We start from the raw sequence: 23,115 nt of genomic DNA, 5'->3' as shown, positions 1-23,115 counted from the left end.
AACCTCTGCCATGATTTTTCTCCTGTATGCAAGCCAATCGTTCACCATTCCTCTTTCGATCACACAAGGCAAGCAAAAACAGTCTCCAAATTCATCATTTCCTCTGAAGGTGGAAATATGAACAGCCCTCACAGGACCTAAAAGTCTCAGTGGCTTTCTCCGTCCCTCTAGGCCATAGTAATCAGTAGTTACCATGAGCAATACTAAAGCTTATATTCATGCAATCTTCTATTATACAGTAACAGTCTTCTCTCAGTAAAAATCTATAAAACTATACCTCCTTCTCCAGCCAGTTAAATAACTCACACAAGGCCACAGCATCCTTAATCTGTTAATAAAAGAAGAAGAAGAAGAAACAAGGTAAAGGGATTAATGAAATACACCTGTATGGAATAACCCACTGAAAAATTGGCCCCAAACATTTTAATGGAAGAAATATATTAGTAGGCAGTAGCAAAAAGACGACATTTCTACTTCCAAGCAGAAACTTCTGCACTTCACTCTGCACTCTGCAAAAACTATTGCAGAGTTCAGTAGAATTAATAATTTGCAGCTCTGAAACAAAAAAGCCACTAAACTGGGTAGATCACTTACGTGAGCTCTCCTCATGCCTTCTGACTCCGCTGCATTCTTCACAGCTTTTGCAATGCATATGGGAGTGTAGGGGGTGAGGTAGCGGTGAGCCTAAGACAAAAAAGAAAAAAAGAAAGATACAATTTGGCAAGGAGCCCAAACTGCCTGCTGGCCCTGGAGTTGTCTGGCCACTAAGACTACGCTGAAGTGGGCTAGCTACATCTTCGTATCCTTCCAAGCCTCAGGGACCAGACAGAAAGGGTACATGCAAGCCAAGAGCATCCTTTATCATCTTCTGTCCGCATGAAAGGCAAAGTGTAGCCTTTCCTTACAAGGGACCACCAGATCATTTTGCATGCCCTTTCCTGCACCTTTTCCCGTCATTTCCCCTCAATTCTGCTCGGACTGTTCTAAGCCCTTCAAGAGATGGTCCATCTGAAGTCTACAATTCCATGGATCTACGTATTTAGATAGGATTCCTGCATTGCAGGGGGCTGGATTAGATGATCTGTGAGGTCCCTCTACAATTCTATGATTCCATGAAGCGGACACACCTCTGCATATAGTTTCTCTGGAAAGTCTCCAGCTCTGTGCAAGCCACTTTATGAGCTGAGCAGGAAGCAGGGCGAAGTGTGGTCTCAAAGAACATTGCGGACTGTGCCAAAACACTGCCATATACATGTGACACTGAACTAAAAGTACCTTAGAATCTTCTTGCACTCTGTGTTAGGTATGTAACACAGCACAGAAAGCAAAAAGAAAAAGAAGAGCCCATTTCAAACAGAAGGCATGCTCCTGCAGCCCAGGGTAGCCGGTGGAGTGCCTTCTATGTGTGGTTGGACTCCAACTCCCATGAGCCCCCACCACCATGGCCAATGGCCAGGGATGAGGAGAGTTGGAGTCCAACGCCATCTTGAAGGCACCACAAGAGCTACCACTGCTCTAGCTAATGGAGGTTTCTATATTCATGTTCTACATACAGGTGAAGAAGAAAAATGCCTCACATGGGATAACAGTAAGTCTCAAGGTGCGTTTTGTCACAGCCTCCCCACAGAAAGCCAGAAGAGGCTGCTGTGTCGCCGTCCCCCAACAAAACGATGAGAACAAAACCTCTTTATTCCTCTCTACTAGAATGTTTTCCAGCCCAATCCACAAAAGTAGTTTTTTTGCTGTAGGGCCAATTTTTTTTCCCCCAAATCCCTGCCTTATTCTAATCTGACACTCTTTCAGATAAATTCTTTTAATGAGTTAGTCATTTCCTCCTGCCACAGGGGTTGTAAGCAACCCATGGAGAGCTTGGCTTGGGTTTCAAAGCCACATTGCAGCAGAGGACAAGAGGCCTGCAACAGCCCCACACGGAAGGAAGCTTGGAAACATCCATCCCGAGTGGAAGTGCACAGCGGCAGACCTGAGCTGGGGGGGGGGTGAGAGGAATTTGCTGCCTTGCCAAAGCCTACGGACCTTGGGGATGGCCTGGGTCAGGGCATAGCTGGCTTTGTCACTGAGCCAAACTTTCTCGTGGGGAGAAAGGGTATCGCAGATGGACTTCAGAACGGTCAGGATGGAGTCGTAAGGCAGCACTTGGATGCTGAACTCAGGGTCCTGAGCAGAGTCCAGCAACAGATGCTCTCTCACGCCTGGGTCGGACATGCGATCGCCATCAATGAACAACCTAGAGGAATATATTGGAGAGATAGAGAAAAGCAGCCTGAGCTTTGCGGGACACACAATTAAATAAAGAGTGAATGACTGAACAACGTTTTATTTATTGCATTTGCATCTCACCTTTTTGCCGAAGAGATCAAGGTGTCGTACATGGTTCTCCGCCTCCTCATTTCAATCCCTACAACAATCCTTAGTGACTGGCCCAAGGTCACCCTTCATGGCCAAGTGGGAATTTGAACCCCGGTCTCCCAGGCCTTAGTCCAACACTCTAACCACTACACCACGCTGGCTGGCTCTCCAGGTCTCAGTAGCAGGGTACTGGTAATCTGGGCACAGACTTTCTTATAGGTGAAAAACATATGGTAGTGCTACCATAGGAAGGAGAAGAGTGAGGTGGCACCGAGGTCAGGGGAGATCTAGATGGACAGTAATATCTCTGCAGGTACAGCTGCCTTGTGGGGCTGCTGTCTACTCAAAGTTCCCCAGACTTCACTGCTGCCTATTTCTTTCCCAGTGAGTGCAGTGCCACCCCTAGGCAAGCACCACAGCCATTCCTCCCCCTTCAGAGGCTGCAGCCTATTGCTTTTAAAGACCTGATGTCTTTGCCCACTCAGCCAATCAGTTTCTTAAAGGAAAATATATACACATGTTGACCATCAGGGTAAATGTGAGCAAAATAAATGAGAAAGCCTCCGTTTCCATTACCTGATTGTATTGGCTCCTATGATGGCGTAAGCAAAAAAAACCGGGTTGTACTCAACATCTGAGCCTCTGAGATTAAAGAGCCCTAAAAAAAAAAGGAAGGAGAAGACGGTGTCACAAACCTGGTTAAAATTCAAGCGGAGTCTGTAACCTGAAGCGTATGTAACCTGAAGCGTATGTAACCCGAGGTACCACTGTACTTTCTTTTTTTTAAGAAAGCAGTAGGGAAGCACCATCCATAGTGAAATGCAACACAACCACTTAAATGAACAATAAGGGGCTTTTGCCACAAGATGGCATTAGAAGTCCAGACTACGCACAAGGAAGATCTTTTGGTAACAAGAAAATAAGACAAATGAAGTACAAAGGAAGCAAAGTTGGACCATAGGAAAAAGTAGAAAATCCACAGCGGGACCCTATATTTATTAGGACCACCCACAAAATAGTGAGCAAACTTTCAAGGTCTCCAGATCGCTTTATCGGGCTGGAAGATGAGGGAAGCAAAGCAGGAGGAGTGGGATGGTGGAGAGGGAACATGGCTGGTATTAAAACCATAAAGTCTGCATTGGTTTCAGTCTTGTGACCAAGTGCAGGAAGAGATAAGGAACGTAATCAAGGTGCTGTGCAGGTTGCGAGATACACCTGGGATTATAAACGAAAACAAAAGAACATCCAATGGTTCAGCGGCTCACTCCTTATTATTGAAAATGTAAAATCCAGGAATTACTCACATCTGTCTCTAGAGACTGAGACGGGACTCACATATCACACTAAGCCAAGCCAGGCTCCCAGAGAGGAGATCACAAGCATTTTTCTACACCACCAGCCCCAGCAGTCATTCTGATGATGGGCAGGGAGTTCAACTCTGCTTGGTGAGGGTGTGCAAGCATGTTTGCCACTATGAACTCACTTGCGCAGCAAAGCCCTGCAGAAAGCAGGCCACTAACAAGCCCACAGCCTACCAAGCAGTTTCCCCAGATCAAATCCAACACGTTATCCTTTGGGCCCCATTAGCTCCCAATAGGCAAACATACCACTTCCTGTTTTGCACTTTACTGGGCTCCTGGCTGCTCCTCAGCTGTGCTTGGTGGGTATTTGGAACTAAGAGGTAGCAGACTGTGAGCAGGCAGCAGCTACCCACAAGTGCAGCACAAGGTGGTTGTTCCAACCATTCGTGGTAATTAGTAATACTGAGCCCAGCAGCAGCCCTCCTGGAAATGGCGCAAGGTTCCTTGCCATTGACCAGTTAACAGCCAGCAACTGAAATCTCTACGTTCCAAAGATGACACCGGGACAGGCTTCTATTGTCCAAATTGGCCAACAGTCCTACTGACCCCTGGGGATGCTGCAGGGTTTCTCATTTCCAGCTGTGTAGAGATTTCTGAGTAGATAACGAACATGGAATTGAACAATGCTAAAGGAAACAGGATACTTGTACTCACAAGCCACTTCATCCAAGGCGGTCACCACAAACCACGGAGCCTTCCTCTCAGCCATTTTCCCCCGCAGGGCTGTGATCTTGTCCTTCCAACTGATCCCTGCATCATGCAATGAAAGCAAGAACTTAATCCGGCCAAATTCTCTAGGGTTAATGTAACAAAGCAGTTCTTTTATCTACACACAGGTGCCGTTTATATCCAATGCCCAATTCATCTCAGATGCTTTTAGGGATATTAAATGATGGTTGCGGCAAGACTTGTCTCATCCTTTCCACACACACAGTACCTCTGCCCGATATGCAATTCAACGGTGAGCCTGTCGAGATTGTCATTTCATTATCAACAACATTCTTACGGACGTGACTGGGATCCCGCTAACCTGTGTAGTTCAAGCCTAGAGTCATCAAGGGTTTGCAAGGCCGTGGTGGTCGATCTGTCCATATGACATCAATTAGGTTGTCTTTGACAGGCACAAGAGTATGGCCAGCACTATTCAGAACTTTGGACATCCTCTTCCACTGATCTGAGGATGACAGAAAGAGTGACGTAAGAAGGATGCTGCTGTTGAGATCCCCAGCCTGCTAGCTTTCCCTGTGAAGCGACATTGTGTAATCAGAAAGGTGGGGGATACAGTACACATCTAAACATATGGGTTGGTAACAGAATCATTTATCCACTGCATTTCTTTAAAAGAATTTTATTAAGAACCTCACCATTTGCATTCATAAAATATAAAATCAATAAAAAAAACTGAAGAAAATTGTGTGTGCATGTTCTGTACATTACAACAAGAATTAGGGAATGAGAACTTCTCCTGTTAGGGTCAACTAAACCCTAGACTTTCATCAGAAAACTTTGGAACAGAAACGTATCACATTTCATTTTTAAAGAACCAAAAGTTTTTACGCCTTATGGTTTTGAAGAAGAAACTGGAGATGAATGGTTAGCTTACAAACCACTGTGGGATTGTAGAGGGAAAGTAGTAAAAATATTGCCATTAACCAGATTTGGGGGGAACAGATTCCTGTGACCTTCTTCAAATTCCCAACTGAAAAGTTTGCTAGATTCATTTGCAGTTGAAACTGGATAGGGCAACCAATCCACCTCCTTCTTGAATAATCAGGATATCTCACTGCCTCCTTGGAAAAACATCAGCCTCCCTACCCCCCAACTACCTTGTGGCAGAGAAAAGGTTTAAGGACAAGTTCAACTACCCTGGTTAGAGCCAACCCCTTGATGCTGCGTGGTGAAGCAGCACAGGTCAGGAGAATCTAACCATTTACATAAATCAGAAGACATTTAAGGGCAAACTAACCTGCTGGAATGATGAAAGGGTCTACTCCAACTTTGGAACCCTCGGGAAGAACACTCACAAGCCAGTCCTCCTGCGCGGGAGTGTTCTTCAGACCTGAAGACAAGAAAGAATTCAAGAGAGATTGCAAAGTTTAACGAAAAGGAACACAAGCATGGAGACTTTGATCACAAGACCAGGGAGCAGTAAACCTCAACACAGAGGTTTATAACCAAATTTAAGTGCAGAAATGCATACCCAAACCCCAAGTAAGACTGCAGTGCCAGAGATGGAATTAGCACCAGCGGTGGGGAACCCCCAGCCCACCAGGCCTCCCTATTTGGCCGGAATGCAATTTTGGCCAAGCCACACACCTCTTGGGCAGCTAAAGGCTAAAAAATGATTTCTTTTCTTCACTGCTCACTTCCCTCTGTGGCCCCCTAACCTTGTGCTGTGGATCCACATTTACATGATTTTCATCTGTGCCCCCCTTAGAATATCCGGGACCCCCCAGAAAGCCATATGGCACCCAGTTGAGAAACACCGCAATAGAGCCCCACCCGTGGCTTTTTGAAAGCCTTGCCAATCGGCTGATGAGCTGTGCAAGGCTCTTTGAAGTTGCAGCGGTCGACTAATTGTCAGGACTTCAAAGTGCTGTGAACATAATTGCAACACCAGTTACCGACAGGTGGCTAGTGCCCTCTCCCCTGTCAAACTTGCCCTGTGAGGGAGATAAGGACCCAGCACACAGGTCAGGTCCACTTCCCCATGCCTGGAATACCAAATAGTATTTTGGGGAAACAAACCATGCATACATCCCTAGGAACCAACCTTTATCATAGAAGCCCTCTGCTCCCAAAACAAACCCCCTTTCCATACACCTAAAAACACTGCAGATATCCAGCAAAATTAATGACTTGGAGCTTGGAGCACTGTGATACAGTGCAGTATGGCCCAGAATGTTGCCCCTTTAATAACTCAGTTTGTTCCCTACTATTTGCCTTGCGAAATGATATGAGCAATCAGCTTCAGAGAACAATGGAGTCAGAACCCTGGGCTAGATGGACCAGTGTTGCCTACTCCAACTAGGAGATGTCAGAACTTTTCCATTTCTGCCAACCAATACCCTTGAACCTAAAGCCTTCTGCATGCAAACCATGTACTCCTCACACTGAAGCATGGCTCCTTTCAGCTATAGCTACTGCTATCCCCAAGAGCAAAGCACCTGGGAGGTAGCCAAACAGAGCACCCTTCCTTTCCCTGCCTGCCTCCACTGATTTGAGTACCACTGAAAAGAGAAGTGATGCCCATGCGAGCTCTTTCCTTCTCCTATCTCCCTTCCCTCATCAGCCTTTGTTCTCACTAAGGTCAGAAAGCACTGCAGTTGCTAAGCAACCAAGGGATGGGCCAAGAAACAACAAGTTGCAAGTACTGGCAGCAAGTTCAGCGATAAAGGAGGAACTGGTATGTTCAGGAAGCCCAATGGTGAAAGGGGGAGTCAGCACAAGGAAAAGAATGGGGAATGCTGGACTAGTCAGAAATTCTGATGCCTTGTCTTAGTGCCTCCATTGGGGAAGCTGAAACCATCTCTGTGGTTCAGGGTACCCTGAACGTTGCAACATTTTAATGTCATGCCTCTCACACACACAGTTTCTGTTCCTCAATCTTTCCCCAACACGCCCATATAAATGACAGCAATTCGGTACAATTTCCATAGCTAGAATTATGCCCCCCCCAAAAAAAATTACAAGAGTTTTCTTAATTTTGAGTTACATGTCCAGATATTAAATGCAGACTTTCTGCAAGCACAGTATGGCTCTTTACTGTGGCATTTGGAAAGTTGGGTGCCCAATTCACAGGCCCTCAGCTGCACCTTCAAGTGAGCCTAGAAGTAATCAGTCCTAACACAAAATGAAGAGGTCACTATGGGGCAAGGTCACATCACCTTTATCGCTTTTGCTCAGCAGCTGACAATCACTCAGGCTGCATTCAAGCAAACTCCATTATATTCTTCTCATAGGGTTGGTACAGGAAGCTGCAACTCGCTTTTATACCATTCACACAAGAAATGCTATTGTATTTTTCCAGAGAACACTCACACTTGGTGAAGGCTACAGCCTAACAACTAGGATTTGCCTGCTTTCTGCCTGCAAATAACCACTGACTTTGGGCAGATATACTAGGAAGGGAAAGCAAGAGGCCCTGCTCCTGTAACATGTTCAAGAAAACGTTCTTTTCTCCATGTAACAACAGGGACAAGGGAATGTTAATGGGTTAAGAAGCACAACTGAGTTACTAAAGGAACCGTGGAGGAGACCTAAAGCAAAGCACTAGTTTGGGCTCTCACACACCCATCATCATGAGTGTCCAGTTGGTATCCATTTGCTCAGCAGCTTGGAGAAAGTAGCGTCCGTCGGTCCACATGGCAGCATCTTGTGCTGTTATTATGGCGGTTCCTGAGAAAGAGTGAAGAAGGGAGAGGTGGTCATATATTATACACACACACACACACACACACACACACATGGCCAGTGGTGCCAGTTGAATAAATGAAGGGAAATAAAATGATCAAACTTGAATTAAGTTTGCTCCAAAGCATCTGAAATTCAGGCCAGAGCAGTAGAGTTTACCTTGAGAAGGCCTGAGCTAAAATACTTCCTGGGACATAAACCATAGTTAGGCTGCTGACACCTGGACTTGGCTATTTTACAGTAAGGGGTAAACAAAGCCCCACAGAATGGCTGGCTTGACAATGCTTGCAATGCATATATATCACGCACGCAGCTTGAAATGAAACCTACATCTCATAGCTGCAGTTTAATGCGTGTTACCACAGGACATGCTGCTAAACAGAACACACTGTCCCTATGAAAGATAAACAAGGCTTTTCCCGCCCATTAGCCGAATTTCAATGCCCAGAGATTTCAGATACAGAAAAAAAATGTTTTTTAAGAAGATTGAACTTGGCTAACCAACACTGTTTACCGCTTAATCCCCCAATCTGCCAAACTACAAGCAAATCTGTTTCCACTGGCTTCGCAGAGGGAAAAAGAAAGGCAAGCTGCGATCACTGTATGAAACAGTTAACAGGATTTTTCACTTTACTGAAGGGTCATCTGGGGGTCGGCAAAAGCTCATTACTACACGGGTATTACGTCACCATTCCAGCTGGTGTCGATGCTGAAAGGGGAAGGGACAAGTCAAACTTTTCCTTCGTGTTTTTCTTTCAACCCAGCACGCAAACTGCAAAGCACAACAGTTTTTCCAGAAGTGAGCTGAGCCAACTCTCTCCACCCCACCCCTACGCACATACCAAAGTTCAGCAGCAACATCGCTATAGACTTATCTGCCCAGAGCAGGTAATATGGAATATATACCAAGTCTGCCTTAAATGTGGTGGAGAGAACTGTTTATGCTGCATGGTAGGGACTGATTTCTTCCCCTTAAAAAGTTACACACAACAGCAGCCAGGTTTGGACCAGTCCCTACTTCTCTCTGGTATATAAAAGCATCAGGAAACAGACGCTGACATCACCTTCCCCATTTCATTTTTAATTTATACGACAAATGCCACTATGATCAAGGCTGCAATCCTACACACCAGGGGTAGAGAACATAAAGCCTGTGTCCCTGTCTTGCTCTGGGAAACCTCCTCAGACCACACCCCATATCCCTATGCCACACCTCTCTCTGCTCCCAATTCACCCCGCAAGTGTAGTATATGGGTGTTGTATTTCGTGAGTCAGGATGTGCTTGGCAAGAGGAAGGAAGAAGAGAGAATGGAGCTGACTCTAATGGTGTTTCAAAGTGAGCTGCTATGTTGATGTTTTTAGGAATGCTATTGTTTTATTGCATTGTATTATATTGTAGTTTTGCAGTTTCAGTGTTGGGTTATCTATACATCTTGATATCTATACATATATCTATACATACATCTTGAATGCATTTTGTAAACCACTTAAAGATTGTCTTAAGCGGTGGGTGGGTGTATCAAGACATTTTGCAAATTACAGAGAGATTATTAAACAGCCATATCCAGACTGGATGTAAAATAACAGCAACAACCATACAGCACTTTAGCTTTAGAGGAAGTTGGAGAGATTCATGTTCTGGCCCGTGAACCTCAGAGGAGGAGCTTGGCATTCAAAGCTGAAGAACTGTCAAATGTGACGGGGTCAAGCACAGTTCTGGGAACATACCTGCTGAGCCATCAAACCCGCAGATGAACTGTCTTCGGCAATCACAAGGCGCACTGTACTCACTCTAGAAATGAATAGTGAAAAGAAAAAGGGGAAAGTGAGCCTAATGATGCACAACAGCAGAGAGAGGCACCAAGAGCAGCAGAACATGCTTCCTGAATTAGCTGTGCTCCCCTATCAGGTGCTCTTCCAGATGCAAAGAAATACTTAAAAATCTGAACGAGTTCTTCTTCTGCACAGCTGGTGAGAATCCCAGACATCTGGTGGGCACCAGGCTGGGGAAGGCTGCCTTCATATAATTATTCCCCTGAGACATTTAAACCTCCATGTTTATTCTTCATTTGTTTACTTCAGATCTGCAGTACTTTTTCCTCCAACATTTCCTCCTCCCAGCGCTCATGTTTATTTCACTCTTGACCACACCACTGTCCAGCCAAACAAGTCAGGCCTTTGATGTGGCAACACAAGCGGAAGAAACGCCCCCAATATCTTCTGATCCTGGAAGCTGTAATAGACGATATGCCTCAAATCTGTAACCTTTGCTTTATTTTACTGGCATCCTCTAACTGGATTTTATGAGACGTACTCAAAAATGGGTGTCTGCCTAAAATCTCCTTGTTAAGAATTTCAACCACTGACAACAAGCTGTTCTGGCCTTGGCTGTAAGCTCAAAGCAAAGAAGCCTAGAAGTCTCCACTGCCGGCATGTACCCCATGCAATTCAGAACTTAATTTGCTAAGGCAGAATCTACTTTTTCTAAAACTTCAGCTCTGGTGTTCACAGACTAGTGCAGTCACAATACCGGCTCCATGCAAACAGTGGTTTGCAAACTGAGGCAACCTATGGAATGCATCCTTCCTACTCTTCCTATTTTCCATTTTCTTGTTGGCCTGAATCATGGTTTACAGTGATATTTTTATCAACACTAATCATGCTTCAACCGAGCTAGGTACCCTTCAACCAAGATTTACAAGTGCATCAAACCTTGATTCCAATGGAACCTCTGGTTAGCATTAACCATGGCTAGTACGGCTAACCACCGTCAGCTTCCATCCAGCCCCGCAAATAATTTATGAAATTAAGTATATATGCTTACTTTGCGTAAGATAACTCTGATGCTGTGAAATGGTAGGCAGCCCTACCACCACCCCACTTGAAGCCTTGCTGAGGAACTCTGGTAGAAAACCAGTCAGGCAGTTCATTCTTCTTCTCCCCCCACCCCTTAATTCATTATTACATTTTTATCCCATCTTTCCTTTAAGAAGTTTTAGGGAGCCATGCATTGCCAGTCCCACCCTTTTATCCTCCCAACAACTCTGCAAGGTAGGGTAGACTAATAGATTGTGAGATCTTGCAGTGAATATAATAATAATAATAATTTATTATTTATACCCCACCCATCTGGCTGGGTTTCCCCAGCCACTCTGGGCGGCTTCCAACAAAGTATTAAATACAGTGGTTTGTTAGAACATTAAAAGCTTCCCTAAACAGGGCTGCCTTCAGATGTCTTCTAAAAGTCTGGTAGTTGTTCTTGTCTTTGACATCTGGTGGGAGGGCGTTCCACAGGGTGGGTGCCACTACGGAGAAGGCCCTCTGCCTTGTTGCCTGTAACTTGGCTTCTCGCAGTGAGGGAACCGCCAGAAGGCCCTCAGTGCTGGACCTCAGTGTCCAGGTAGAACAATGGGGGTGGAGACGCTCCTTCAGGTATACTGGACCAAGGCTGTTTAGGGCTTTAAAGGTCAGCACCAACACTTTGAATTGTGCTCGGAAACATACTGGGAGCCAATGTAGATCTTTCAAGTGAGTTTCATGACCAAGTGGGGTTTTGAACCCATGACTCCTTGGTCACTCTGTCTACTTCAGCACGCATGTACTTGTGTCCTGAGAATCAAGGCTTTAAACCATGTACATGGGTGGACACGGTTTTGCTGAAGTCATGGTATGCAGCAAATCTAGTGATACAAAATAAGGAGGGGTGGGTTTCTTCCTGTCCATTCAGCTCTCTGAACAGAACAGAACAAACCTGATAAACTTGCCCAGCAGGAAAAGCATAATGCGAGGTCTTTGCATTACTGCATTCCCTAAAGCGACACAAAGAAATAAACAATCTTGCAGGTCATATTCCAAGATCCACAGGAACATATTAAAAGTCTCACAAGTGTAACCAGAGCTACAGAGAAGCAGGCTCAGGCAGGAAAAGAAGCACCTGTAGCAGCTGCAAAAAAAGTAAAAATAAAACCCCCTTGCCTGCAGCAACTTGAGAGCAGAATAGCTGTGTGCGTGTTTGGTTTGCTTGCTTTATTAGATAAAGAACACTGCGCACTGGCAGCTGGAGGCACTGTTCTCTGCATACAGCATAAAACGTGGACAATGGAGTAGCCATTAATCCTGGAGCAGGGCTTTCCACGTGGCTGCCCCCCTTTTGCCCCACTACCTGCACCTTCCGGAAACAACAGAAGATATTTTTTGTTCCCAGTCAAAGAAATGGGTCTTAACCACGAGTGTCTGCTTTCCTAGGGTTTCAGTCTTGTTTTAAATGTATTTGCTGATTTTGTGTTTAATAATCTCATATGTAAATTGCCTTGAGATGGCTGTTCAGAAGGTGATTAATAAATGGATGATAGTAGCTGCTGGGGGACAGGAATCTTACTGTTTTCCCGGCCTATTTGTGGGCTCCCATAAACATTCCCACTGTGAGAATAGAACACTGGAACTTTTCACAGTGTGCATCACCTTAATATAGGTTTAGGATAGGGTGGCATAGAATAGGGATACCTCTACATATTAAACACGCTTGGCTAAAGAACCTTAATCTTTAGGTCTTGGCTAAAGCTCTTGGAGCACGGGGGAGGGAAGAATTCTACTGACAGAAGACAATTCTGCTGAATCCCATACCTGGTGTGCATCTCCGGAGGGTACAATGTAGGCTTGGATTGGTTCTGGAACATATTTGGAGTTTCTCATTGCTTGTCGAAGCAGATGAAGCAGCTCTGTAGTCTTCTTGGGAGCCATATTCCTATTTGGAATTATATACTAAAAAAAAAAAAAAGTCTGAGAGTCCTGTGGATTTCATACCTAAATATTTCAAATATGTAAAAGAAACTCCATGGTTTCCAACCAGAACCTGCAAGTGAACTCTCTTTCTCCTCCCTCCCTTCCGTTCTTCTCCCACAGTCAACTTTACTGTAGTACAGTTTGACCCCAACCACACTTGGCCAACTTCCAGGACCTTGCATTTGTAATGATGAATCTCTTGGCAGTGGATGCCTCATGAGTGGCAGATTGGAGGAAGTACTGTGCATGGGAAACTTTAGGAAACGAAGCACAACAGATGCTCTGAGGCATGTGAGAAGGGCAAGGACATCGAACAGGAAGGAAGCAATTCACAAGCTGCTGCTGCTCTCAGTTGTGGGGAATGTTCCTAGAGCTTCTCACTGCTTCCTATGTGCCATCGTATTATAATTTACTGCCAAGGACAGTTAATAGGTTCCACAATCCCTCCTTTCTCAGCAACACGTTTCCCAAGGGAAAGAAAACATTTCATTTTTCCAAGTTTGGATCTGGCAGCCCTACCCTTGCAACTTTCCATGTCTCCTTCCCAAAATCAAAGTAAGTGTGGTGTAGTGGTTAGTGTCTTGGGCTACAATGTGGGGAACTGGCAGTTCAAATCCCCGACCAGCCATGAACCTTTGGTCAGCCACTATCTCTCAACCAAACCTCCTTTACAGGATTGTTGCGATGATAAAATGGGGAGGGAGGAAACATGTGCACTGCCCTGTGGTTCAGTGGAGGAAAGGCAAGATATAAACAAAATAAATAGAGAAATAAGAAACATGGCTTGTTGGGGAAGTGTATTTAGATAAGACGAGCATAAAAATATTATTTGGGCAATTCATCACAGATCACCCAGAGCTACCATCTTACTGGAAGATATGTCTATATTTTTATTATTTTTTATAAAATTCATACCCTGTCTCTCATTATAGATGATCTGGCAGGTGTAAAACCCTTTCTTTCTAGTTATCATTATCATTTATTTATATGCCACTTAATGCCAAAACAGTCTTGGGTTGGTTATCCCAGAAAGCAGCACACGTTGATCATCTCTATCCCAGATTACAATTCAGGATTACAACCCTTTTTGGCACCATTTGTGCATTCCCAAATGACTCCATTACCCAGAAGACTGGGGTTATTTTGGACTATTCCAGTGCTGGTGGAATATTTGCTATACAAAATCATGCAGGTCCATCTGCAGATTAACCTGGGCTCACATCTACATTATTAATTTGGCACTCACAAAGAACAGTGGATACTCATTCAGATATGTCAATTAACATCTGAAACGGGGGAAAGGGGAAACTGGCATATACAATAAGCAACTTCACACTGGAATTGGCCCTGAATCAGCAGCTACTGAGTCACTAATATTCATTCAGCACAACACAGAAGCTACAAGATCATACTGCTCATTAGGAACATACCATCTGGTCAGGGTGGGTTACCATTTTCCAAAAGGGACCAAGATTCTATCTTTGGAAGAGCTATTCTGCGGAACAATGTTCAGTGAGTGCAGGGTTGTTTTTTATTCCAACATTGTGATGGGGGCGGGGGGAACTGTGCCAGTGGAAATTTGTTTTTCTTTACACCACTTAAAGAAACTGGAGCTCTTTTGGAATAAGATCAACCACACTGTAGCCCACTACCATATCACCAATTTACTGAATCCCTCCATGGGGATTCTATTGGAACTTGCAGCTTGCCTTGGCATGAGGACATGAAGCCATTGCTGATTGACGACAATGGCTGGTGCCCATCGGGATCCGCAGGACAGAAAACAGAGAGGCCATCAGTAAATGGCGAGTAGAGCCAACTAATTCTAGTTTTGCCCCCCAATTTTCCCCTGCTGAGTTCTACAAAGGCCAATTGAGGGGGAGGGGCTGGCATAAGAACAGCCTGCTGGATCAGGCCAATGGTCCATCTAGTCCAGCCTCCTATACTCACAGTAGCCGTCCAGATGCCAACAGGCAGGATCTGAGCACAAGAGCACTCTCCCCTCCTACAGTTTCCAACCAGAGCATAGCCATCATGGCCTAGCAGCCATTGGTAGCCCTATCCTCCATGAATCTGTCCAGTCCTCTTTTAAAGCTATCTGAGTTGGCGGCCATCACTGCCTCTGAGGGGAGAGTGAGTTGCAAAGGTTAACTATGCACTGTGTAAAGTGCTTTCTTTTATCTGTCCTGAACCTTCCAACATTTGGCCTCATTGGATGTCAGCAAGTTCTAGCATTGTGAGAGAGGGAGGGAAACTTTTCTCTATCCACTTCCTCTGCGCCGTGTATAAATGTATGAACATCTATCATGTCTCCTCCTCTCTGCCTTTTCTCTAAACTAGTAGTAGAAAAAGAAGAGTTTGGATTTGATATCCCACTTTATCACTACCCTAAGGAGTCTCAAAGCGGCTAACATTCTCCTTTCCCTTCCTCCCCCACAACAAACACTTTGTGAGGTGAGTGGGGCTGAGAGACTTCAGAGAAGTGTGACTAGCCCAAGGTCACCCAGCAGCTGCATGTGGAGGAGCGGAGACACAAACCCGGTTCCCCAGATTACGAGACTACCACTCTTAACCACCACACCACACTGTAGTCACAAAGGTCGCATCCTTTCCCCACAGGAGAGTCGCTTGATTATTTTGGATGCCTTTCCTTAACTCTTTCCAACTGCACAATATTCATTTTGTGGTGAGGACAATATGTTTTTTGGGGACTGCTTTTAATAAGGAAGGCAAGCAAGTGGGACTGCTGAAGACACTGTTGGATGAGGCAGTGTCTCATTTGCCCTAATGGACCGGCCTCCTCTGTTGATAGAAATTCAATAACAGATGGCCTGGTGCCTGCATGTCACCAGGCCACCATCTTCCATGGCCATTGATTAGCCACTAAAATAGAAAGGGCCTTCAGCAGCCAAAGCCCAGTATTAAAAATGGGGTATGCTTGCTGCATGCTAACTAACCCTCAGCAAGAGTACGGCACGTGGCCAATAAATGTGACTGAAGTGAAATTGTGAAGCAAAAATCAGCCCAAGGCATTTAACTTCAATTGTCCAACCAGAAAGGAGGATTTGGGATCAAAAGGCAATGACATACTCCAAAACTGTGATCTTGACACAGCAAGGTCTGAAACAACTTGACAACTGAAACAACTGTAATGCATGACAGTAGCTTTTTAAAAAGAAAAATTGTTCAGGAGTGCACACAAGTAACAAATTTGCTCTCATTAGCCCACTTTTGTGGGTATTTTTAAAAGCACATCTGCTTTGGGGAGGAAAGGTATCCCATTAAAAATCAAGTGTAAGTACCATGAGGCTGGACCTAGTTCCTGTGCTAATGCATTCACAGTTGCAACGCTTCAAAAATGTCACAAGCATTTCTCCAGTGTGGTTCGCTTTTGAGAGCCAAACTGCATGTGACATTGGGAGACCTGTAATCAGATCTCCTGTGTTTTTCCCAAAGGTAAAAGTTCTGTATTTTTCGCACCATAACACACACCTGACCATAACATGCACATAGTTTTTAGAGGAGGAAAACAAGAAAAAAAATATTCTAAACGAAACAGTGGATGTATGGTTTTTGTGGTTCATGCTGTGGCCACAGACATGTGATCTGACGGTGAGTTTGGGGTAGCCCAATGCAAAAATCCTGAGGATCCATGTGGATCCATGCTTTGTAACCACGTTTTTGCACCACTGCAGCCCCAGGCAACAGTGGGTGCGTGATTTTTTTGGTGCAAGCTGTAGCCATGGACATGCTATGTGATCTGATGGTGAATTTGGGGTGACCCAGTGCAAAAATCCTGAGGATCCATGTGGATCCGTGCTTTGTAACCACGTTTTAAGTGGGGAGGGAAGGAAAAGCACTCAAGGGACAAGGAACACGCGTGGGGTGGGTGGAGAAGGATGCTGTTAATAATGCAGAAGAGGGGTATAAGAGGAGAAGGCTCCTCTCCTCTCCCACTTTGCTCCTTTAAAGGCTCTGCTTCTCTCCCTCCTCCCCGGTTCGCTGAAAAAACAGCTCCGGACTCTTGTAAGCGGCTCCTCTCCTCTCCCACTTTGCTCCTTTAAAGAAGCAGGCTCTGTCCCTCTCTCCTCCCCACTCAGCGGCTCTTCTCCCGCTTTGCTGTTTCAAAGCGAGCCACGGAGGAGGGAAGGAAGGGGAACCATGGATCCTCTGCTCACGACTGCAGCAGATCCCCCCGCCATCCGTAGGCATTCGCTCCATAACACGCACAGACATTTCCCCTTACTTTCTAGGAGGAAAAAAGTGAGTGTTATGGTGCGAAAAATACAGTAGATGCATGGGGGGGGGTGAAATGGACAGAAAGCAGGACTAGGGGAAGGGGTTAACCCTCCCCCCAAAGACACACATATCTTTTCCAATCTAAACTTCTGTCCCTTGAAAAGCTGTGGTGCAAAAGCTAATAATAATTAAGAAAGAGCAAACTGTCGCTCCAACACTGTAATGAAAATATTGCCAGGAGAGTGTGCACGTTGTCACCCACAGGGCAAATAGCTTTAGATGAGGCAGTTCTGATCAGGAAAATCCCCTGCCTCGCCAGCACTGTTTTCCCAATCCAATGCTTTCCTCTTCCCACCCCCGCCCCAGCTGCTTTTAACAGTGTGTGTCATGTCACACATTTAGTTTATTCCTGAGTCTCTAGCCCACTTGTCTGTAAAATATCTTTATGAGACAGGTTACTGTCTCAGAACTTCCTGAAAAGCCTCTGGTGGCCTGTCTAGCCAATACTGTATTATTCATACTGTCCTAAACCAGCTCCTTATATCCTTATTGCCAAGACAAAATTCTACTGCCCAAAAAAAAACCCTTAATACCACAGTTAAAAAAAAACAATCAAACAAAAACCACAGCAATGAGGACTAGAAGGTTTATATTTCTAAAACAGTTAGATTCCTCACAGGGTTCCTCACAGCCTGCAAATCACTCTCTCACTTTAGATCTGCCCAGTTCCACAAGTCCTCACTTATGTTTCCCTATATTAGCTTCCCTCTTAAAGAAATCAGTCTTAAGGAAACAAGTCCTTCAGAACTCAAGGGAATGTATCTCACAATATTAAGCTGTTTTGCTCTCTTTTTTTCTAAATAAAGAAACCATTAGAGAACCAAGCAGTAACAATTTTACTTTTTCCATGGAGAGCTAAGTACATTTTGGTTTTGTTTTAAAAAAGAAACTTGTTCATTCTCATTTTATCTGTGTTGTGTGCCTCATTCCTGACTTGAGAAGACCAGCCCTTCAAACTGTGTGTCCATAAGATCTTTGGCACAGTCCTACTCTAGCAAAACAAAAGGGGGGGCTGCTCTTTTTCTCCTCCCTTCCATTTTCCTTGGGTGGTCATTTATCCAATTTCACTAGATTCCAAATGGTGCCATTTACCTCCATCACTTTGACAACACTAAATTATAGGCAAGGAGTAAGTTTTAATTCTTTCCCTGCTATCATCTGCCCCTGTGGTATTCAAAGACAAACAAAGCTGGAATTAAACGACATTTTCTCATCAGTGTAAAATACCGCCTCAGTTTAAAGGACAGAACCACAGTCTATACATGCCCCCCCCCAAAAAAAAAATACCTGTCCTGGTTAGTCCTTCCTTGGAATCCTGGGTTCCCCAGTTTTGGACAGCACAAACACTATTCAGCTCCTTCCTTGCTCTTCATTGACTCAGCAGTGCCTGACAAAGCAAAGGGCAAAACTTCAAAGGTACAGAGACTTTTTGCCACAATAACCCTTCCCTTCCCACAGTGGCTAATCTCAAGCAGCGATCCTTGCAGTGATAGGATTGTTCTAGTTGCAGTTCACAACACCAGAACAGAAAGCATTGTGCCATAGTGGAGGGGAGAGGGCTGCACTTAGATCTGGGCTCAAACCAGTCAGCTGGCTCAAGGTCATGTGAAACTTGATGGTTTTTATCATAATCATCATCATTAAACTCCAGCAGGCTCCAGGGTGGGTTACCACAATTTACAATTTGAAACTCAAAACAGATTACAACCAGAGGATTAGGGTGGGCCCTTTAATCACACAAGTCGGGGGTCAAAGGCCAGGGTGAAGAAATGAAAGTTGTATAGCGAAGAAGCCAGGCACACCTCTGTGGGAAAGGGGCTGCCACAGAGGATGCCCCCTCCCAGGCCATCACACACACACACACACACACACACACCCAAACTTCTGAGGGAGGTAGAACTCCCAAGAGGGACGCCCCTTCCTCACAGGGCTGCTATGAAGATACACAAGATGGTTCCATTTATGTTGCTCTGAACTGCTTGATAAAAAGGTAAAGGGACCCCTGTCCATTAGGTCCAGTCGCGGACGACACTGGGGTTGCAGTGCTCATCTCGCTTTATTGGCCAAGGGAACCGGCGTACAGCTTCCAAGTCATGTGGCCAGCATGACTAAGCTGCTTCTGGCAAACCAGAGCAGCGCACGGAAACGCCGTTTACCTTCCCACCAAAGCAGTACCTATTTATCTACTTGCACTTGGACGTGCTTTCAGACTGCTAGGTTGGTGGAAGGATCCAAATTGTGATAAATGTCAGCAAGGTCCAAGCCATATGTAATCAGTTTAGACTTTAATTCTGGAACGGCTACAGATTAGAAAACGTAACGGGGGGTGGCAACACTTGCAAGGAGGACAAAGTACATTGTAGTTATGTGCACATATGTGAGCTGTTGGGGGCGGGCAGGAGTACAAGAAGTTGCTCATTCAGTTACAGGAGCATGTACCAACAAGTGCTGACCTGGCGTTCTGTCTGTAGGTAAAACCTCAAAAAAGAAAGGAGTAATTTCTTGGGGCAGAATTTGCACCCAGGGCTCTCACACCATAACCACATTTAAATGGCTACAAAGAACACATTTTCTTTCTTTCTTTATCAGGCCTTTCCTCCAAGGGGCTCAGGATGACTTACAAGGGCCTCCCCACAAAAGCAAGACCCTCAAAGGAAGGTGCCTTGGTTAAAAGATTGGGCCATCCAGCTCTGTAATGTCTTCATCCTGACTTCCAGTGACGCTTCAGAGGTTTAGGCAGGACTTTCCCTCCAGGCCTATAGCTGAACCTGATGTCTTCTGTATGTTAGGCACATCCTCTATCATTGAGCTACAGCTCTTTGTCCTGTGGTGCAAATTAGGCTGAGGAAGTGGCTGGCACACAACCACCCAGGGAGTTTTGCGAGACTTGAACCTGGATCTCTCCAGTCTTAGTCCAGTGCTCTAACCATTATGCCACATAGGCTAAAACTAAGCTAAAATAGCAGTGTGCCTGTTTAATTTGTGTACCCTGTTTTTTTATTAAAAAAACCATCAAAGCTGTTTTCAACAAGAATATAACTAATCAAACCAAAATAATCAAGATTTTGGTTTGATTATTTATATTCTTAATTGTTAGGGGTTTCCTGCCTTGTGGGTGGGGTTGGACTAGATGATCTTCATGCTCCCTTCCAACTCTACAATTCTACTATTCTAACCAATCAAATAGAATAGAATAAACAGTAGCTAAAAATAGCCCTACACACTAATACTATTTCTGTATTTTATTTATTTATCTACCTATCTACTGCCTTTGTATACCCGCAATGAAATGTAACATACTAAATGGGGTGAAAGGGAGGGCTATAAATGAGTAATAACAGAAGTAAGGTTCAAAAGACACACACACCACAAAAAGCAGATTTTTTTTCTGGTGGCATCTTCAGGAGCTGGTGAAATGAGCTCTCTGTTCATAGCTTCTCCTCTTTCACCTTCCTTCAGGGTGCACTGAGAGTCTTTAAGTAGCCCCTGGGAAAATAAGTTCTCCACAAAATATGCAGAGTATATAAAATAGCTTATTTATGAAACTGTTACTATGGCTGCTGCATGGGCATTCAGGAAATGGGTCCCCAGGACTGTACATTAGAGAGTTCTGCCATTAAGACACGTTCTGGCCTACATAAGCAACTTACAGTCCAACCATACACATTTCTTCAGAAATAAATCCCACTAAGTTCAATGTGTTTCAATAGGCAGGTGTTCACAGGATTTTAGCTTGAGGCATAAAGCTTTTCACAGAACAACCTGCCTTTTGCAGGTTTGCTATATCAGGGAACTCTGTGAAGTACCTGGCACCCTGAGTTTAGAAGTGCTGACCTCATACAAGCCAAGTGTTGTTTTTTTCTTGTTAGAAGACTAGTTAAGGAATACTAAACCAACACTAGAATACAGTGTGTGGTCAGTATGTCTAAAATTCTGTTTGCTTCTCAGGTGCATACACACCTGAAATCTTGCATTATAACCTTGACAGAACAGCTTCTTCTTTTTCTTTCTTGTTGCTCATTATTGTAAAAGAAAAGAAAGCTTCTCATCAGTCATACTCAAATGCAGTTTCACTTTCATTAATAAAACAATTGTTTTAAGAGTGAGAGCTCATATTTTCCTTCTGGCTCCATCAGCTGCTTTTTAAAAAACATTTCCTAACAAGTGAAAGCACAGAGCAACATTGGGGGGGGGGGGTTCCCCAGGAAGTCCCATGCAGCATATACCCGTTGAAGGCAAGGGTCCTATTGCATATTTACTATGGTATAAGCCTCAGTGAACCTATGGGGAATTCCTTCTCAATGAAAATACACTGGATCCGATAGATGCACACCACACCACACTCATACATATGCATGCACACACTTCATAAGTCTGGTCTGCATCTGATGAAATGAGCTGTGCTCCAAGGAAGCGAAAACGTGCTGCTCTTTTAAGATGCCACAAGACTCTTCCGTTTGGGCTTTGCGCAGAGATCAGGGGGAAATTAAAGCCTAGCCATTTTCTTCACAGCCTGAAATGCTTTATTTTATTAGTTTGTTTCAGATTGCTGGAAAGCCGGGTCCTCTGTTTCCCAGAGGTCCCCTGCAATGCATCAAGCTGCAGTTTCCGCGTCCCTTCTTTTCCCCTGCCCTCCTCCCGGACGCGCCACCCCGTTTGTACCCAGCGGCCATCCTGGCCCTTCGGATCGCTCACCTGGCCGCCTCTACCGTTTTGCCTCCCTTACTTCAGCGCTTCCGGGAGGCTGCCATGCAAATCTGACGTCTCCAAGCCCCGTGAGCCACCGAGGCCGGGGAAAGGGAAGGGGCGGAGCAACCTCCGCTTCCGCGCCAGTGACGTCGCGGTGGCGGCGGCGGCTCCCATTCATGCTCGCCGCCCGCAAGAGGGAAGGGAAGCAGGAAGGGGGCTTCCCTTGGCTCTGGCATTCTGAGCTTCTTCAGTTGTTAGCTGGTGTGCGAGGCAGAAGGAAAGAAAAGTCGCCCGGGGAAATTATTTTAGCCATTTCATAAGATCTAACACACCGCTTGATATTTAACACCCCTCAAAGCCGCTTACCCAAAAAAAAAGATAAATACAATTTTGTTATAAATGGATAATTTTAGTTATTTATTACCAGCGATTTTTTTCTTTAAAAAAAAAATTTTTAGGGGCACTCTCATTTTGACTCAAGAAATTCACCGTTTTATAGTTCAAGTCGGGGAAAGTAAATACAGTAAATGGACAAAAGTACAAAGATTCACAAAACGTTTAGGGGTATGTGTACCCCCAGAAAAAAGCACTGTTTATTACTATATGTAATACATGGGCATAGCCAGGATTTTTATTAGGCCTTTTGTTAGGGGGCGTAGAACCTCAGCTTGCTATGTATTTTTATTGATTTTGGGGGGCAGCTGCCCCTCCCTGCTCCCCGCGCCCATGATATAATACACTGCTCTTTATCTGAGGAACGCAGGGAGATTTGCACTGTAAAATCACAAAAATACACAAAAGTATCTAGAAGACAATCACCGCCCCCACAAACACACATACAGTTTTAGAGGCCATTGATTGCTTCATTAGCCCAAGGTTTGGGGGAAGAATGTTTTCAGCTTGCGCCTAATGATAAGTAATGAAGGTGCCAGGTGAGCTACCCTGACAATAAAATAAGAAAAATAATAATTTAAGACTTTTGAAAAGTTGAAACAACAATAGACTGGGATATGAGGCATACATCTTCAAAATAAATTGGAGAATTATATCCAAGTTTTATGTATTTAAAAAGGAAGGGGGCGAGAGAGATGTTGGGCTCATTTATTTCCATGCAAAAATGAACTGTGCTTTTGTTATGGTAGAAACCCTTTCCCCCTTGGCAAGGCCACAAGTGTAATAGGCAGATATTTGAGTGGTGAAGTTT

General features: G+C 44.7%; 1 protein-coding gene across 1 annotated transcript in view; it reads right to left on the bottom strand.

Annotated features, from left to right (window-relative positions):
- Window positions 1-22,041, bottom strand: part of XPNPEP1 (X-prolyl aminopeptidase 1) — a 35,054-nt gene extending 13,013 nt beyond the window's left edge. Inside the window, exons 1-12 of the mRNA XM_079976093.1 lie at window positions 21,918-22,041; window positions 18,510-18,609; window positions 12,765-12,885; window positions 9,870-9,933; window positions 8,022-8,126; window positions 5,695-5,787; window positions 4,759-4,902; window positions 4,383-4,478; window positions 2,944-3,025; window positions 2,035-2,245; window positions 595-684; window positions 278-328 (exon numbers count right to left, since the gene is read on the bottom strand). Of these exons, the coding sequence (XP_079832219.1) occupies window positions 278-328; window positions 595-684; window positions 2,035-2,245; window positions 2,944-3,025; window positions 4,383-4,478; window positions 4,759-4,902; window positions 5,695-5,787; window positions 8,022-8,126; window positions 9,870-9,933; window positions 12,765-12,881 (1,053 nt within the window). The 5' untranslated portion in view covers window positions 12,882-12,885; window positions 18,510-18,609; window positions 21,918-22,041. The remainder of the gene's footprint in view (window positions 1-277; window positions 329-594; window positions 685-2,034; window positions 2,246-2,943; window positions 3,026-4,382; window positions 4,479-4,758; window positions 4,903-5,694; window positions 5,788-8,021; window positions 8,127-9,869; window positions 9,934-12,764; window positions 12,886-18,509; window positions 18,610-21,917) is intronic.
- Between the last annotated feature and the right edge of the window lie 1,074 nt (window positions 22,042-23,115).

This window comes from Podarcis cretensis (assembly GCF_951804945.1).
Source record: "Podarcis cretensis genome assembly, chromosome: 5".
In the NCBI taxonomy this organism is placed as follows: Eukaryota; Metazoa; Chordata; class Lepidosauria; order Squamata; family Lacertidae; genus Podarcis; species Podarcis cretensis.
Note: the sequence above shows the minus strand (reverse complement) of the source record. Positions and strands in the feature narration are given on the sequence as shown.